Source organism: Vidua macroura, chromosome 19 (genome assembly GCF_024509145.1).
Source record: "Vidua macroura isolate BioBank_ID:100142 chromosome 19, ASM2450914v1, whole genome shotgun sequence".
Lineage (NCBI taxonomy): Eukaryota > Metazoa > Chordata > Aves > Passeriformes > Viduidae > Vidua > Vidua macroura.
Window position 1 is genome coordinate 9,983,952 of NC_071589.1, and position 19,611 is coordinate 10,003,562.

A 19,611-nucleotide genomic window follows, 5' to 3' on the forward strand; every position below is an offset into this window, starting at 1 on the left:
TATTGGTATCCCTCTGTATTCCCAAAACATTGGGCCCCATCCAAACAATAATTATGAAGTCCAAAACTTTAAATCAATGTTTAATTAAACCAACTTACTAACAGTCTTATAGCAAAATATCCTACCTGAATAGTAGTTTCCATCACTGGGCGGTCTTGTTAGTTTTTCACTTGTCAAGTTTGGAGCCAAGGCAGAACTGAAAAACAAACCAATAAAATTTGATGTAATTATCCAAAACCAGTCAATAAAACCAACAACATGATTCTGTTGCAAAGATCAGTCACTGTCTGTGCTGATTACCACATATTCTTAACCACTGAAACTAATGAAAATTTTGCCTTTGCTTTAGAAGCACAAGGAAACTTTAAGGTCAAAAATGTTCCCTATTGCATTATTCTTCTTTAAGACCTCTGTATTTTCAGTTTTATTCCATATTGAAATGTATTCAGATACAGACCTGACATTCTTGTATTTCACTTAGCTGGCCTTTTTTTCTATTTTTAAAGTATTTCCTCATCCTGTTGTTGTGTTAGCAGGTGGAATATGAAGCACAGCCATCTATTGTCTGCAGCTGTGTTGTAACAAGCTATATTCATGTGAAGCAAGGCTTACAGCCCTCTATACACAGAAATATTGCACCACTATCATAAAGCAAGTGTTGTGGTTTAACCCCAAATGCAGATAAACATCAGACAGCCACTCGCTCACTCCCCAGCCCTGCCACACAGGGGTTGGGGGGAGGACTGGGAAAAGATAAACCCCATAGATTCAGATAAGAGCAGTTTAATAATTGAAATAAAGTTAATAATAGCAATGAAGAGGAGAGAGAGAGAGAAGGAAACCCCAAGGAAAACAAGAGATGCCCTGAGCAGCAAGCAGCACCTCCCGCAGTCCCAGGCTTGGCGCGGTTTTGCCGCCGGGGCTGTGCTGTGATAGCGACCAGCACCTGCTTTAGTCAACCTTCAGTAACCCTGCAACAGAAGGGTCTTCCAAGAGGTGGGACCAGGCAGTTGCTTCATTTCCTCCATCTCCAAGGCTGCTACACTGAAAGCCCACCAGGATTCTTCTGGGTCCTTGAAGTACCCACTCCTGAAACAGTCTATGCCCATGGAACCTCTGGGCCAGTCCTAGTGGGGCTTCTGCCACACATTCCCAGTCAGGCTGATTTCAGCCTCTAACAGTCAGCTTTTGGAATCCCCCTCCAGAAACACAAGTGGGTTCTGCCCCTTCACAGCCTGATCACATCAGGGTACACTGTGCACCCGTATCTGCTACAGCCTTATACTCCAGGGGGGCTGACGTTATGGGCCACGTGATCCACACAGTCCAGTAAACAAGGCTGTCCCTCTCTTCCACATGGCTGGAGGCAGAGCCCCTATAGTCTTGGCCATAGGTTTATCCAACTCGCTTCTTGTGAAAATTGAGTAGAATTCCTTTCCATAGGATCAGGAGTAAGATCAGCCCTTCCACTCTGTCTTAGGAACTGCCCACTGCAGACTGCAGCGGCAGCTTTCCTGGAAGAACCCCCTCTTGTGATTATTTTTCCTTGTAGGGCTGAAATAGAATTTCTATCCCACTTCCTCATATTGTCTCTGTAGACCTGCAGAAAAAGCCAGGGTCTCCCTTGGTGTGTACCCTCAGTATTCTCCCTTGACCAAAGGACTTTCTGTTACCAGCTGAGATTCCAGACCTTGTATGTGGGGAGTAGAATCTAGATCCTCTTTGAGCTGCTCAACCAGTTTCTCCACAGCAGGGACAAGGGAGGAAGAGATTTTTTCTGTGTACTGCTAGAGCTGGGGAGCCACTGCCTTCACCACTGGTGCCTCTTTGTGTGTCCAGACAACGCTGCCAGTGAGTTAGTACACCACTCTGGTGTACACGTTTCTGATACACGGTTTGTGCACATTAGGCTTCATCTGGATCTGTGAGTGACCACGTGTTGTTTGGGTCATAATAAATTATCTACCTCTAAGCATGGCTAGTTCCCTGCTGTACTGGGAACCTCTCTCCATTATGGTCCACTTGTCTGGGTGAAACAGAACATCTTCCTTGAAGAAATACCTTTCCTTGGCAAGAGCTGCTTCCAGAGGCTGAGGACTTGTGTTACTCTTCCAATCACCTTGTCAGTTCACTCTTCCCTAGAAAATGATCACAGCTGCTTGGCTTCCCTACTCTCTAATTCCACGCAACCAGTCCCATTATCCCAGCATCTGAGCATCCAGGTGATAACGTGCTCACCTGGATGATGGCTGAAATCCTTTTGCATATCCCACAGATCACTCAGGGATAGGGATCAAGTGCCTCTTGTTCTGCCTCTTCCTCCTGTTCTTGTTATGACCCTGCTTTGTCCTTCTTTACTAAACAAGCCATCTTTCCTGTGCAATTCTCTTCCTTTTTTGAGGGGCAACTGCTACAGACAGGGGCTGGTCCTCTGGTTCAGCTGTATCACCCACTCCTGGGGTGAGTAATCACAGTGTCTGTGGTAACTGGAGTTTGAGTGCCCACTGTACCTGTCATGGGGGTTGGAGTAGCTGCAAATAATTTTTTGACCCTAAACAAGAGCTGAACCACATTCAGCCACTTGCTGGTTCCTACCAATAGGACCATGCTGGTTCCAACATCCCAAGTGTATTCAAAATTCTCCTAATTCTCAAGTGCTCTGGTAATTAGGCTGAAGAAGAAAGGGAGGCTGTGGGAAGACGTCTCTCCTCCATAGGCTGGTTGTCCGGGGAATTGGGTAAAAGATGTAATTGTGAATAATTCCCAACAGGTGTCTCCCCACGCACAGGTGATGGCAGCGCTAAGACCTGACCAGGTGAATTAAAACAATACCCTCAGCCCTACCCCGAAGGCACCAAACACAACAGGGTGCAGTAGTGCAAGCAAGGTGTTGGAGAACACAGCTCTGAGAGCAAACAAATCAACACCATGACCAGTGGCTATTAAACCACTATTAAACAAAGGCTATTAAACAAGGAATGCTTGTAACAAACGTGTTTCAACGTGCACTGGTCAGATCTGTTGCTAACTTTGAGTCCCACGTCGGGTGCCAAAAAGGGCTGTTGTGGTTTAACCCCAGCTGGTAACTAAGCACCCTCCCTCACCCACCCCACTCCCAGTGGGACGAGCAGAAGGACTGGAAAAAGGTAAAACCCAGGTAAGAACAGTTGAGATAAGAACAGTTTAATGATTGAAATAAAGTAAAATATAATAATAATAGTAGTAATAATAATAGAAGGAGAGAGAGAAAGCGGAGTAAAACTGAGGAAAAACAAGTGATGCTCAATACAATTGCTCAGCACCTGCTGACTGATGCCCAGCCCAGCCCTGAGCACTGACCAGTGCCTCCCACACAATTCCCCCCTCAGCTTCTCTACTGGGAATGACACTCTGGTGTGGAAGATCCCTTTGGTAGTTTGGGTCAACTGTCCAGGCCACGATCCTGCCTGGCTTCTTGTGCCCCTGCTCACTGGCAGAGCGTGCGAAACTGAAAAGTCCTTGACTTAGTGTAAGCAGTACTTAACTAAAACAGCAGTGTTATCAACATCATTCTCACACTAAATGCAAAACACAGCACTGTACCAGCTACTAAGAAGAAAATTAACTCTATCCCAGCCGAAACCCTGACAGGAAGGCATCTTACCCAGACATCTCCATGGATGGTCCTTTAGCTTGATAGAGAAAAACAAAACATATATTAATAGGTTGTACAAGTAAAGAATTTAAAAATAAAAATTAAAAAAATATAGCGATTGTCTACTCCTGTCAGAGTAATTTCTCCTGGCCATCACAAAATTAATTAACTCGTGTCTTATATCCTGATTATCTCCCAGGTCCCTTAAATCTCTTTTTCACAGAGAACCCTAGATCCCAAACCCCAGATTTTAACCTAGACAATTTAAGCAATCTGGGACATCCAAATGCTCCAAACTTTCCCAAATAATTTTCCATGTACCGGATATCACAGGATAAATCAGATTTACTTATTTTCTGAAATAACTAGACCTAAAAGAAAACACCTTAATGGTAAAAGACAAATCTCTAAATGAAACTGTATTACAGAGTGGAAGAAAAAAACCTAATCCCGTAAACTAATAATCTAAGTTTGCTTCATGAGGACTAGAGAAGTAGATCAATTACACCTGAGTTGGGACCCCAAATCAAATTGTTATAGCTCTATAAGGGATCAGAAACCTCCTCAGGCCCTGTCTGCCTCTGCATTGCCTGAGGCTGAATTTCAGACCTAGGACTGCATGGGAACAATGTAATTCTGGCCTGTATTTTATAACCTTTGCTTCCCTAGTGCCTGCCAGCACTATTAGTGACATGTTTTGCCCAATATTCTTGGAAAGCTTCAGCACATTTGTAGCCTAATTTGAGTCACCTAGCATTTCTAAGTAGATTCTTTTAATTGTGTTTAGTCATCTCTGAAGCCTCACCCCCACAAGCTGCTGAGACAAATGCAAATTTAACTGCAATATATTTGTCCCCAAACAAAGAGAAGGGAACCATTCATTACCCTTTTTCTTCTTATGCAAAAACCACCACAAAGCAACTGCTCCTGCTCCTGCCATGGCTGTCAGGACAAATGCAGCAATGACTCCTTTCTGCCAAGCTGCTAAGATGACTGCAAATAAGAAAAACATGTTTAAGAGAGTAGTTACAGGTCAACATTACCAAATTCTGTAGTTCCTGACCTTTCATTTTACTACATATCAACCTTCTTACACACTGGGGAAGATCTTGGAAGAGACTTCTGTTCCACATTCTCTAGTGAGCCTCTCCTTTGTGACCAAAAGCTCAGTACATCAACAGCTTGGTTTTAGTTTGCATCTTGCTCCTTTTGCTTTTGGGCATTCCCTAAATTTTTCTATGTAAGATGGACAATCTCCGTTTATAAAGACATCTCTCTGTTTAACTTCTGACAGCAGTGGAACAAAAAAACACCAGTAAGGTGGTATTAACCACTCCAGTAAGGGAGTTACACTGAGGAACATCTCAAATCAGGTGGCCTCACCTGTAAAGGTGACAGAATAGGCAGCTTATCATTAATGAGCTCACCACTGATGGTTATTGGACGGCTCCTCACGTCCACGCTGGCTCGGTTCGAAGCCATGCAATAATAGGTCCCTGTGTCCTTCCTCTTCATTGTTTTCTTGTGCCATATGGCTCTGTCTGAATATTCCCTTACTTCATGTAGAAGAACTTCATGATCAGTTTTTTTAAAAAACTTGAAGTCAATTGGCCAAGATCCTTCTTTCACAGAGCAGAGGAAAGCAGTATCACTGCCAACTTCTACTTCTCCATACGGAACACTGCCCAAACTGGCACCCCTGATTGGGACTACAGAGGAAGGCACAAAGAAAACAAATATTAGCACTATTAGAAATAACTTTGATGACAAAATGTTGTATTGTAGAAATGCTTGCTTTAGTGCTTAGTTAAACAGAGACTGAATGCACAGTATTAATCTTTCTGAACAGTCTCTGCCAGACAGCATCCTCTAGTAAATATTTTTATACACCCAGAAATAGAGAGGGCACGATAAAGAAACAAAGCAGACACAGGAAGAAATTATATCCATTCCACAGAGGTCAGTTTCTTTCCTTAAAATCCTTTGGATGCCCCTCTGGCTTCAGCCTACAATGGATTTAGTTTCCAGAAATAATATACTCAGCAGTTCCAATGTTTAAATAATTATGGTGCAATTTATGTAGTTCTGTTTTCATAGTTAAGTAGAATTATGCTGGTTTATGCTAACTGTGTGGTTGTGTTCTTGTAACTTTTAATATACACTAGAGGGTGTCAGGAGATAATGGATCGAGTTCTCCAAAAGCAAAAGCAAATCCCAAATTTTAATGGTTACAGAATATAGCAAACACAAGGAGAGAAGTTAGTTTGGATTTGAAGAAGTTGTAAGAATATGCATAGCCAAACCATAGTTTTTAAGACTGCTGGTTTACAAATGAAGCATATGAGCACACACAGAACCAGCTTAGGAACAGATGAACTTCAGCCTTTGTAATTACAGGAGGAGAAAATGGACACACATTGTGTGATGCAAGACATGTAGAATGTCAGCAGCTTTGCAAAATGTTTGGGATATGAAGCATGTTTTGCTAAAATTCCCACAGAAAAATTCTCTGGAAATATTATAAAGGTGTTTGGGGAAGAGCTATGGATAACACAAGGCAGATGTAAAGACAGAATCATTAAGGCAACACTGGTACAGAAGCAGAGGAAGGAAACCAGATTTGATATGAAAAGATGGTGGTCACAGAAGCTCTATTTGTATTAGGAAGCAGATTTAGATATAAGACATGGGTTACTATGACTGAGCCCCTGACAGACAGAATTGCTCTGGAAAACGTAAGTCCTTTTCCAGATCTGGTACAGACAGGACAGAATACAGAGACTCTGAAGTCACCACCTCACCAGTGATGGATGGAAGGTGTGGAAGACTGGCTAACAAGGCTCCAAACAATGACCTTCTCTTCAGAACTTCTAAACAGTGTCACAATATATTCCAAACCACAGCTCTGACAGCTGGGATACACCAGTTCCAGCAAACAAATAGCCACTTGTTAATGGACTAAGATTATGCTTTGTGTTTATTTATTTGTACCTTGTTATTTCAAAATACCTTGACTCTCCCTAGATAAAACTCTTCAGAGTTTCATCATTCAGCTTCTCTCTACTGTTAGTAAAGAGTGGAACTGATGAATTTAAGGTGAGTCCTAAGGTGCTGTAGTCTGGGTGAATGCAAATACTGTACTAAAAAGCCCTGTTTGGGAGCTCAGCAAGTGGAGAGTGTGCAATAACCCAACTGACTCAAAAGAAATGCAACAATTCTGCATTTATCTGTTCTAGTCATACATAACCCAATGTCAAAACTCAGAAGGAAAACAGCCTATTAACCACAAGTTTATCTTATTAAGACCAACACAATTTGGTTTTAAACCAGGATGCAAAGCTGAAAACTCCTTGGTAGAGAAAAATTACCTCTTCTTTTTCAAAGATCAAGAATTGACTTCTGCTCTGGTCCTGGACTACTGTGCTGTGATAGGCAACTATTTTAACTCAAGTGAGCAAGAACTTGTAAACATTTCACATCCATTTTGCTTAGTCCACCATTTGCTGCTACAGTTTCAAAACTCTAAATATTACATTAGACAAGAAGAAGAAGAATTAAAGAGACTTACCTATCACTGTGACATTTAGAATATTGCTAGTTTTTGCACCACTGGAGTGATTGTTTCTAGCATCACATTTGTATCCTCCATTATCATTTAGTCCAATATCTTCATCCAAGAACATGGCATATGTGTCATTAGTTACATTTTTCCTCATTTCACCCCCTTTGTAGAATGTGAATGTTATTGGTGGTGTTCCCATCACTGAATGACAGATTAATTGTAGAGGCTTCCCTAATACCACCTCTGGTGAACCGCTGACAACAGAAAGAGTTGGCTTGGAGACTGGAGCTAAAAGGTGAATTTAAAAAATTGCTGCAAATTACACTGCATAAGGCCAAAAGACACAATATTATTTTGTAGAAAACATAAATATACAGTATTTAGCTAGTTTGCACACACAGTCTAATATTGGAAAGCTCTTTCTCATCGATAGAATGGAAATAAGGGGACTTGAACAAATCAATAGCATAGATAATAGAACATATCTGACTTTGAATAAAGCATCATACAGGGACAATATGAAGCAAAACAAGGAAAGGATCAGTGACACAGCTGTGGATCATCCAAATTCCAAAAATAGTTCTGACCCAAGGAACAAGTCTGCTCCATGGATGACCTGAGAGAGATTGCACAGCTCCTCCTCAGGGCCCTGTTCCAGCAGCGCAGTGAACAATCCAGTTCATCCCTTGGACTGACTGGAGAACCACTGTGCCTGTTCCATGAGAGGGAAGGGCACTGGAGTACTCATACCTGGTGAGCTGGTGAGGGGGCTGTGTTTATAGCAATGAACCCTTGGCTTTTCTAGAGTAGAGCCAACCAGGTGACCTCTGGCTCTCCTGGCTTTCTGCCTGGAGGGTCAGGGGCAGGGATTCAAAGCTGACACTGACAGAGCTTCAAATCAGAGTTTTGCAGAACATTCCTGGCTCCTGCAAATGGTAGCGAATGAGTGTTTATCTGGTCCCTAGAAGAACCTAGGGACCAGCAGGAAGCCATTCCAACTCCCTACTCCGAGGGCCAGCCCTGGAAAGTATGACTTGATTATATCACAACATACCAAATCCTCTGCAGCTAAAGCACGTCCCAACAGAAATTCATGTTATAAGAACTAACAGACACCTGCTAGTTCATGTACTAGAGACTGATTCTTTAAATAGATGTCCTTATTTATAAGCTTCTGGTTTAGATCCTTCCCCCACCCTGGTGGTTCTAAGCCTCTGTGTCAACTCACCATAAACACTTATTCTTACAGGTTTGCTCTCCTTGACTATTCCTTTTACTTCAGCTTTGCAGATGTAAGATCCAGTATCATTCACATTAACTTTAATTGCTAAGATTTTAGATTTTTTCAACAGGATGTCTCCACTGGAACTTTTCCTTAGTATAGAGAAGTTGGCTCTCCGTAAACCATTAATGCTGCAGTTCAAAATTAAATCTTTACTTTCATCCAACTTAGTCATAGAAGCAAACAGTGTTGGCTTGGGGAATAATTCTGCAAGATAAAAAGAGAGCTGATTCATTCAAAATGAGCCTGGAAGAATATGTCAAAGTATACAGAATACAGGACATACTGATAGTTTATAATTTGGGAACAAAACAATCGTGTTATTTTAATATTATTGTATTTTCAGGGAAAACAGAAGCTTAGCATTTGCTTGAAACCACTTTTCACAGGTTGTTTGAGGGTATTATTTTAGTTGGGAAGTATAGGTGGGCAAAAATCAGAAACTAAAATCTAACTAGCCTTTAACTTACAGAAAATTTACACTTGGACCTGGAGGTTACACTTGGATCCTGAGTTCTGCCAAATTTAAATATTAATATTTTGAGTAAAATCTAAGATGTTTTACCTGACACAAAGACATTCAGTTTGGTGGTTTTAGACACTGCTCCTTGCTCCACCTTACACAGGTATTCACCACTGTCCTCTTGAGTAGCTACTGTAGAGTATTTCAAAAATTTCTTATCTCGTACACTGTTCAGTATTGTTCTGTTTTTCTGGAAGATGATTTCAATGTCACGCATTTGAGCTACCACAGTTGAGCATTCAAATTCTATTCGGTCTCCTTCTGTAATGTTATTGGAGGGCCTGGTGATCAGAGTGGGCTTTATAAATGATTCTGCAAGAGAATACACACAAACATACAGATAGATATAGATATACATATAAATATGTGACCCAATTTTTATCTATGGCTAGCAAAGAATTGTAAAAAGAAAAGTTAAACAACTTACCCTTGACTGTAACAAGTGTTTTGTTGCTGTGTTGGGAGCTATCCCATCCAGATCTTACTTGTCTCTTGCCAAAGCAATCAAATTGTAAAATATTATCTTCCGCTTCAACATAATATTCCATTTCAGAAAAATTTTGGTTTTGTTCAAGTATGCGTTTTTCTTTAGGCACTGAATTTGTCTTTATCTTCCGGAAAAAGAACACTAAAGGAGGTACTTCTTCTGGCAGCTCGCAACGTAATTTCACAATTTCACCCTCTAAAACTTCTTTTTTGTCAGCAGTCAGGATTGGCTTGGTCATTCCTTGCAACAGAAAACAAGAAAAGAAACAGAACGTTGCATAATCCTGAAATAAACAGTATCTCTGATGACTGTGGGAATGATTTATACTGATTAACAGATGCAAATAGTTTACAAGAACCAAAAGATGACCCTGTAACTGCTCAGTGCTGACAAATTCTGTCCAAGATGCTTTTCCAAGGGGAAAATGTCACCTGCATTCAAGAACACATCTAGAAAGTGTATGGATGGAGGTGGCATCTGTTCTTATACAAGATGAAAGAACAAGACTGAGACAACATTGTCTACAAAAGGGGCCTATGGCTGATGCTGGCTTTGGTGATGGCTCTCACACCCTGAGCATCCCTGGCATTTCCAGGAATCTGCCCACCCATCATCATGGTTATTGGGGTGGGCACAACTTTCACAAATAATTCTTTCTCTAGTCTAGGGAAGAGAGGCTCAGGAGAGTAGGGGCACAGACTGTATTCCTGACTAGCACTGATCTGTCCTGGAGTCTTGGGGTCCTGAGTTCATTTCTGTGCCTTAACATGGGGGATTAGTATCAAACTCTCATCAAGTACTGTGATGTCAGAGATAAAACACACTTTGCAAGATACCCTGTTTAAGCACTGACTATTATTCCTTCCCTGGAAGGTTGTTCTCTCTCTGTATATCTCATCTGCAGTGTCTGACAGAACACTCACCTGCTACCCAAACATAGGTGATGTTACTGAAACCCAACTTGCCATCTACTTTCACAGTACATTCATAGTCTCCTGTATCTGAAGATTTGGCCACAGGTATTTCATACTGTGCATATTTTTTGTCTGATATGGTCATAAACACAAGCTTCCCATCCTTAAAAAATGTAAAATTATGCTTCAGCTGGAAATCAGTATTTTTGATAATATCAGCATGGCAGATGATTGACATTGGAGCTCCATTCTTCACTTTGACAGATGGCTGAACCTTGATTTCAACTCTGTTGAAAGTAAAAACTTGATAGAAAATAAAAAAGAAAAAGTTATATTTATTTTAAATTAGTCCAACATAACACAGCTATCTCAAGCTGCTACATTTAAATTACAAATAATAAGTTTAAAATTTACATTTCATTTGATAGTAATATTGTCATTTGAATTGATAAGTGCTTTTAGAAATAAAGTTCATGGTACTATTTATATAAATATATATATGTGTATAGAAATGTATGTGCATAGAAATATATTCTGGTTTTATAACCACAGCAAGAAAAACAATTTGTAGCTTAAATGTTACAACTGTTAGACTCTTGGTATAATTGATATTTATATTCTCACATCTCAAGGAACAAGTATAGAGAAAGATGTATTAGTTCATTCACTTGCTCTTCCTTTAGAACTTACATTTCTGGGCTATGCCCATTTTGGTCAGGATTTGTATTAGAAATTGCTACTCAAATAGAAAAACTTTCTTGCATCTAAAGAAGTCCCTTGTCTTCCAGCTATTTATAGTGTGTCCTTGCTAGAGAGAGTCTGGGCCATAAAATCAGTGAAAAGCTGTGAATTTCTTTGCATGTGAATAATCCACATGACAGCAAGGAGCAAGTATTTCTCCCATTTCTTTCCATTTTGATGGGAAAAAGGAAGCATACAGAATGTACGTGCTGGGAGCTAGCAGGATGATAAGATAAAAAGTAAACATGTTCCTTTCAGAACACAAATTCTGAACTCTGCTCAGGCAATTCTGAATGATCAATTCTTTCACAAGACCAGGGGATAGTGCCCTTAATTTTTATTCTATAATTTTATCCTTCCTCCTTCCTTGTGGGCATGAGAGGGATTTTTACACATCAAAACAAAATGCTAATTTTCTCTCTCACCTCTTTTGTGGCTCAGTAAAGCAAATTACTCTAGGAAAGATTTCACCAAAACCTTTATTCAGGTAGCACATCTCTGATTTAAACACTATACCAAGAAACACCACCAAGTAAGCCCTTTTTTTCATATAGCCAAATTTCATACTGAGCTATTGTACAGCAAATCCAAATAAACTCTGTTACAGATGTTGCAACTGAGGAATTAGTTAAATTAGTTATATTAAATTTCTACATTAAAAACCCCAACAAAACAACAAAAATCTACCATTCCCTACCTTTCTCCTGAGCATAAAGTTCTGAACCTGAGAGAAAAAAAAAAAAGAGAAGAAATGTTATTTTCAAAGCTTACAGATTGAGAGACAGTAATGCAAAACAGTAAAAAGCATCAATCAACCCCAGACAAACCAGAAACACCTGTACCCACCCAGAGGTTTACTTATCAAACTTACACTGCAAGAAAATCACTAGAAGAGCAAGATACATCTCGTTCCTGAAGAACAGACACTTTAATTCCAAAATAAAACAATATTCATTATCAGAGGTGATGCCTCCAGGTACCAAAACCACGTTATGCTTTTTTTCCCTTATTGTTTTATGGAAACAGATAAAAATTTGCCATTAAAAATTGTACATTTTCCCAGATCTTCAGCAGAAACTGGCTGGATCAAGTAATCGTTCCCATTACTGGAAACTGGAAATGGCAAACAATGAGAATGTATCTGCTGCTCCCAGGCAGATTACTGGTCAGGAAGTGACGACTTTTCCTGAGGGCGCTACCACATGCATTTGCTTTGTTTAATTTCTTAAGGTGTATTAAAAAAAAACAAGAAGTTCCAATGACATTATCCTGCAGTTCCTGTCAATATGGGTATTTTTAAGTCATGATTAACCATTTAGGAACACAAATTACCTTTACTACTTGACCTCAGCAGATACTTGAGCAAATACGTCCCTTCATCCTAACAGAAGACTCTTTCAGAGAATAGATGTACGTGATTACGCATTTTCCCCCTTTACCTCCATTTCTAGGTCTTCCATTTTTGCTGTGGCAAAGAACAGCTTTACTGTTGGTTACACAATAAATTCAAATTCTCTCAAAAAGCAGAAGTACTGTTGTGTGAGACTAGAATACTGACAGGTGGATCTCTCATACTACCATCATACATCAAAAACATGGATCTGCACCAGATTTTATTTTATGCAGTTAGGACAGCGCACAGGACACACAATCACAAACCTTAAACCCCTCAGGAAAGAATCGGATGGAATTGCAATTCTCAGCAGAAATCTGCAGCAGCACTGGCACAATTTGAAACAGAGAATGCTTCTCCATTGTCCAGGATACTCCTCTCAGCTTATCAACCTATTTTAAGTCACACTTAAGCCATTCCCTCCAGCCCTGATACTGACTGAAGCCTACAGGCCAGACAAAGTGAGTTGAAACCAAGCCCTTCAGAAAGTTTCTCAAGTTGTGTGACCCAGAACTCCCCAAGCTGTGATTTAGTTATTCTTGAAAACTGAGTGCTCAGCTCTTTGTTTTTCCCCCTGTGGACAGAGCCAATGCTTTCCTTTAAATCCAGCAACATTTTCCAGGCTTGTTAAAACACTGCATAAAACAATACAAAATACATTCACAGAAGTCTATAAATGAGACAGATAGTTCTCATAAGCTTCACTGTTCATATGAAATCCCTTTCTTTCCTCCTGGGGTGAATGAAAGCTGTAGTTTTCCCCCCAAACCACTATTTTAAAGCTGTAAGTCTACGTCAATGATGGTATTACCCACATCAGCGTGGAATTTTACAAAAGGAAACAGAAGGAAAACACTCATCTATTTAACAATGTATGGGCTGCAGGAACGAGGCCTGTCTGGCTGTTTTACAGAATGGCACAATAGTCACAGCAATTAAGACTAAGCTGGTAACTAGCAATAGTGTTTGTCCTGCTCAGTCCAGGCTGTTTGAAACAACCACCAACAAAAGACTGGCGGCTTGGCCAGCTGCCAACCACGGTCCCCAGAGACAGGTAAAGGAAAAGAGTAGGAGGACACATGGCAGGTGGAGAACAAAGGTAAATCAACTTTTGCTACTGGTAACAAAAAAATAGGAAGGAAGGAGATTTTCCCCTTCCCTCTTTCCCCGTAGAAGAATTCAGCAGGACATAAAAAGCTCAGCAAAACCACACCAGTCTTTCCCACGGGGGGACAAAGGTTCCTCTGAGCCCCAGTGGGGGAAGGAGGGTGAGGGTGGGCCAATATCCTTCAGAGTGGAGCAGCAGGGCTCAGGTCAGAGCCAGGTTCAAGTGGAAAGGCCAGCTTTAGGATGAAATAGCTCAGGATTAAGGTTTAATGGTGCCAAAACTGGAGGCTGTTGCCAGATGTCACTCCCAAGTGAAGTCCACTTCACAAGATTCTACAGGCTGATTAAACTGTCATATTCCTGACAAGCCTCAATATGTCTTGGAGAGGAAAATCAAGCTGCTATTGACCAAAACCCCAGAATTAAATTCTACTGCAGGAATTTAGGCCAAAATAACATGAAATTTGAGAGAAAAACATTTTAAACACACAAGAACATTTTGATACCATCTTCCATGCTTAAACTGGAAACCATATTGACCTAAAGGATGCAAACTTAAAGTACCTGTGCCAGCAACACAAATACATATTTTCCTAACAGCCATTTTAATGCCATCTCTCAAGATACATATTTCTGGATTACATAAAATCGAATTTATTTTAATTCACATAATATAAAAAACTCTATTCAATCCCTATTATATCTGTGGGAAAAGCAGGATTGACCTCAGAAATGCAACACACCTTCTGAAGCAGCCAGAATAGCCATTATAATCTGACTAAATGCCCTTTGAAACCCACGGGAACCATCACATTTAATCTACTGCAAATGAATTGGACCCTTACACACTAAACCTCATCTGGGAATTCACAATCCCTGTTTCTACTGGCTGGATCCTCTGCTACTTGCTCACATGTGACATTTCCTAAGAGCCACCGGCTCTGGCAACTGAACAGAGCTTTGCTGAAATGAGAGGCAAAGCCTATTTCCCTAACTAAGGGAAAATGCTGAATAAGATTTTAAATTTTTTCCCTCTGCAAATAGAGTGTTTTTAGCCGGTCCCTTATGACAGGAAGGGGAGCTCAGAGTTCCCAGCACACTGCAGCTGTTTGTTTCCACGCGCTCGCAGCAGAGAGCAGCCGCGGTGCCGGCCTCCAGCACGGACACCTCACATCCCACACACCAACTGCAGCCAAACTTCTGGGGCCCCAGACTTGGTCCCCTGGTCTCAAACACCCAATCCTGATGGCACTTTCACTTTCTTCAGAAAAGATGAAGGCTTTGTGTGTGTTGCCTTCCAGTTCTAACTGACTGATTTGTTGATTAAACATTTTTGGGCTCAGAAATCTTGTCACTGATCATGGAGGCTCCTCATCATTTCATCTGTAGGTTCACTGATTTTAAATACAGTTCACTGCTACAGAGGTGTATCTACAAATGTTTAGGATTTTTCTAAATTTTATTTTAAAAATTTAGAAATCGATGTCTATCTACATTGAAGTCAACACAAGTTTTCCAGTAACTAAATCAAGAACAGCTCTGATTTCTAATCCCTCAATTCCTGACACATATAATGGTTTAACTGCTCTGATTCCTTAGAGCTGTGAACTGTTTTGCTTACTTATCAATTCCTGTTTCAGTATACTCACAGATAATAGAACTATAACAACATTGCTGTTTTCAGAAGTCTAGACAAATCCCTGGTGAGCTGGGAATGAAACAAATTCTTTCTACATACATTTTCAGGGCATATTTTCTTCTCTTGAAAGTGGGACATTTGCATAAATTATTTTTGTTTTAAAAACACATCTTTATACCTCCCTAGAGAAGAAGAAAAAATTAATTTTTCTCCATGGATTTGAATACTTACAAGAATATTAAAGAAATTAACAGTGCCTTTTTTTTGAGAAGTCTGGAAGTTCCACAACCTACAATTTACAGAAACTCTGGATTGCCCAGTTGGTCTGGGTATAAATTACATTTCACAATGGCACCATCTGCTGGGAGATGAGCAAGACAGTGAAGCACACTGGGCTTCCCTCATTGCCCCCTTTCACAATTAAACGTAGGATGACTGATATCCAACACTTCCTCCAAACAGCAACATAAATTAAACCTGGAGGTTTAATGTAATTAATTAAAGGAACAAGAAGGCTGATAATGGCAGAATATCACTGAGGCTTTCACCCTGGAACTTCTCCTTTTAATACAACAGGAGCTAATTACTACTATTTGGTTTTTGGCTTCCTCACTGATGCAGTACAACGCTGGAAAGAGCACTAGAAATCTATCTTGACTTTTATTTCTCACAGCACACACTTCCATGTACCTTAGAAATTCTTTCAGACAAATAAGAGAAATTCCTTCTTTCAGAGATGTGAAATCAATTGATGATTACAATATGATCAGGGTTTGTGGGAACACCTCGAACCTTCTCTGTGCCAGTAGTGTGTGACTGATTCAGCTCCTCAAGGACATTTTTAGCTGCTGTCCACTACTGGATGAACAAGTTCCTCAGTTCAGAAACACACATCACTGTCACTGTCACACAGTGTCCTTTACTGGCAATGGACCAGGATTTCTTTAACATCCAGCATTTCCAGATGTAGCTGGAAAACAGCCTCAAGCTCTGCAGTAATATCCTTCAGAGTATCAGCAGTGACAGAGAAGAGGTCAGTAACTTCTGGCTGCAGAGGGAATTAATCCTGGAAATATTTTTCCTTCTCTTACCATTATTTTAATAGTGCTTGATGATTCCACAAGCATTATTCCACATTGGTTTCATTAGTAAAATTCAGCTGGTATTGACTCAATGAGCTGATCCAAGTTGACAGAAAATCTTTCAGCAGCCTGTGCAAACCAAGAGGCAGAATTGATTTGCTCCTGATCTGCTGCAGGTGCCCACACATAGCCAGCCATTGCTGCTGCTCATATAACTGATGGCTGACTGCACAGGGGGGCAGATACTCCTCAGATACACCTCAGAGTACACCAAGAGAGGCTTGAAAAAGGCTGGAAAATAGATATAGTCAGTCCTGGAATATGTGATCTTTTCTAAACAGTTTTTTCATTAAATAAGTATTGGGGGAAGTGGGGGGGGAAGTTTAACTTTTATCAGAAGTTAGGAACCAGAAAAAAAGTTAAAATTACACCTGTGAGTAAGCTGAGTAATTAAACTAACAGAGCACTCTATCCTGCACTCTTACAGCAATTCCTGAAAACATTTCTCTGGAACACTTTTCATGCAGTGATGCTTGAATTTATCCCAAGAGAAATGCATTAGTAACCACAGTTTTTGGTATTTCATCATTTTTTTTCTTTCTTTTTCTGTTGTTGGGAGATGATTTGGAGGACAGACATACCGTTTTAAAATATTTCATCTTTGGAGGACTTGGGAGCTGCTAGGTTTATTAAATTGGGTACCCAAAAGTTCCTTTCACCTGCTGACATGTTCTTTGCAATCTGCAATCAATTGAAAAGCATTCACTATGTCAAAGTTCTCATTCATACCCAGAAGAAATTTAAAGCTACCTTAAATATGCATAGAAAAGAGATCTTTTCCTCTTCTCTTACTTGTCCTCCAGACAAACAATTCTCTCACAATCAAACACCATGTACTTGAAATAAACAGCAGACTTCCCCCCACAGCCTTTTTGAATAGGAGTATTGAGTAACCTGCCTATATAAGTAAAACCTTTTTGCAGACAAAACAGAAGCCTTGATTTAATTCATCACCAGACATAACTGTCAGTCCATGTGATTTCTGGCAAACCTTCTGCAGACATCCATTGCAGCAGATGCTCCTCCAGAATGCAGGACCTCTCAGGATGAGAAACTGGGACTGGGAATAACTATATATAATAATTCTTATAATTCTGCTGAAACACATTTCTTGGAAGCCTGTGACAGAACAGACACAGTGTGATGCCATCATAGCCTTACTACAGAACACTATCCCAGCAGTTTCATCCTCAAGTTAAAGAACTGACCTTGTGAATGAGAGCTCAGTTTGGCTTATTCCCTTCCACCTGCTCACTTGAGGCAGAATATTGTCACAGCACCAAGTGATACATATTTCCCTTTCTGATGTTTTAACTTACTTGTTTTGGCTGGATGACTTCTGTTCTGTAGTGCAATGTTCTGCTCATTATTCTTTGTCAAGTTTATCCAGTTCTCTTTACATGTACAACCACATTAATTCCAGGCAGGAAATTTGCAAATCTAATAAAAAGGGAACTCCAAGCTCACACAGTACCTTACTGCTGCTATAAAACTCTTTGTCCACATGCTGAAAAAACCAACATCCTCCTAGTCCAAAGGCAATAGCACAATCCAGATGGAAGCAAACTTCTCACTTCCAAACAGAAACCAGGGGTTTGGACCAGCACTTGTCTTCCCTGGACACTCAGGCTGAGCATCCTGAGGGAGCCTGCACACCATGAAAGCTGCTGTACATGAGAGATTCTGGTGACACCTAAACTTTTATGTTTTAGAAGGAATGGCTAAATTCACAGCTCCTTTGCTGTGTAACTATTCCCCTTTACCCACACAGCTCCTTAGAAAAAGCATTGGGTTGCAGGTGAGCACCAGCAGCCAGGGCTCCTGAGGGCTGTTTGTGAAGGTTTCTGACAACAGCAGGCTCCCACAACAGCAAAATGCACAAACAGCCCCATCCTCCCTCCCAGAGCTGCACTTTCACACGTGCTTCCTGACAGCTGGGAAAAGATGTTCTGCTCTTGCAGTTTGCTGACAGAGTTTCCACATCAGAAACATTTCTGAGCGGAGGGTGGAGACTGTCTAAAAAGAAATTTAAAAAGAAAACAAACCCAAACAAGTAAACCTCCACCAAAATTTAAAAAACAAGGAGGAAGGAAGTGTACACAACATTCTGTGAGGAAATTTTGCAATGCTGCAACAGCCAAGGATTGGGGAGTGATTCTGTATGACCCAGAGAAGGGCTACAGGACTTGTTTTGTTGCCTTCAGTAAGTGGAAAGAAAGAAATAAGAAATAAAACAAGGATTACTATTAAGTAATTTTCTGTGTAAGCAATTGTACAACAGGGCCTGAAGTCCTGCAGAAGGCATTGCCTGTGCATAGCTGACATTTACTTCACCCAGAGGAAAAAACATCTGCTTGCCAAGCCTGTCATTATGTAGCTTTGTATTACTGATTGCTTCATCAAATTAGTCATCAGGTTTGTTTATGCAGTAGTGTTGAACTCAAATTCTTGATGAGATTTGTACCTTCTAGTACAAGATCTCACTTCATTATAGCTTAATATTTGAAGCTCAACTAAAATATTTTCTTAACAAGCTGGCTAGCTATAAATACTTATTAACATCTTAAAACTTCTATAGATTTTAGACTTTTTTAGACTGTTTTTTAAAAATTATATTGCTGCTAAAAACACACCCAGTGCCACGTGCTTCCTTAGTCTCAGCTATATTATCACTTGCCCTATCTCTAGCAAATATGTGTCTCTTTGATATGGATCAGTGATCTCATTAATTCCTTTCCTAGAACAGTGCTGGAAAAACTGCCCAAAAGGAGAAAGGTGGGGGTTAGTCTTTCCACCCAAGCAACAAGTGATAGGACAAGAGGAATCAGCCTCAGGTTGAGCTGGAGGACGTTTAGATTGGATAGTAGGAAAAATTTCTTCATGGAAAAGGTTAGACATTGGCACAGGTTGCCCTGGGAAGTGGTGGAATCACCTGGAAGGATTTAAACACATACAGATGTAGCACCTGGGGACAGGGTTTAGTGGTTGACCTGGCAGTGCTGGGGGAATGGTTGAACTCGATGCTCTTAGAGGCCTTTTCCACCCTCAGTGACTCCCTGGTTCTGAACTGCAGGGCAGGATGGCTCTACCACACAACTCACGGGAGAAACTGCTGCTCACATCAGCCACATCTCAGGACACCTGCTCACAGCATCCACCTGTGTCCCAAACTGCTGCTCACAACACC

At 40.6% G+C, this 19,611-nt stretch overlaps 1 protein-coding gene across 11 annotated transcripts in view; it reads right to left on the minus strand.

Moving 5' to 3' along the window:
- Positions 1 to 19,611, minus strand: part of PECAM1 (platelet and endothelial cell adhesion molecule 1) — a 45,166-nt gene that overhangs the window by 19,238 nt on the left and 6,317 nt on the right. For 7 of the 11 annotated variants that reach the window (XM_053994981.1, XM_053994979.1, XM_053994978.1 and 4 more), the window contains exons 1-11: positions 12,015 to 12,297; positions 11,841 to 11,867; positions 10,412 to 10,705; positions 9,429 to 9,728; positions 9,044 to 9,313; positions 8,425 to 8,685; positions 7,203 to 7,484; positions 5,062 to 5,343; positions 4,520 to 4,627; positions 3,644 to 3,671; positions 126 to 196 (exon numbers count right to left, since the gene is read on the minus strand). In XM_053994981.1, coding sequence (XP_053850956.1) covers positions 126 to 196; positions 3,644 to 3,671; positions 4,520 to 4,627; positions 5,062 to 5,343; positions 7,203 to 7,484; positions 8,425 to 8,685; positions 9,044 to 9,313; positions 9,429 to 9,728; positions 10,412 to 10,705; positions 11,841 to 11,867; positions 12,015 to 12,048 — 1,957 coding nt within the window. In that variant the 5' untranslated portion in view covers positions 12,049 to 12,297. Of the gene's footprint in view, positions 1 to 125; positions 197 to 3,643; positions 3,672 to 4,519; positions 4,628 to 5,061; positions 5,344 to 7,202; positions 7,485 to 8,424; positions 8,686 to 9,043; positions 9,314 to 9,428; positions 9,729 to 10,411; positions 10,706 to 11,840; positions 11,868 to 12,014; positions 12,299 to 19,611 lie in introns of those variants that run through there. The other 4 variants (XM_053994977.1, XM_053994973.1, XM_053994982.1 and 1 more) reach the window with 2 other exon arrangements.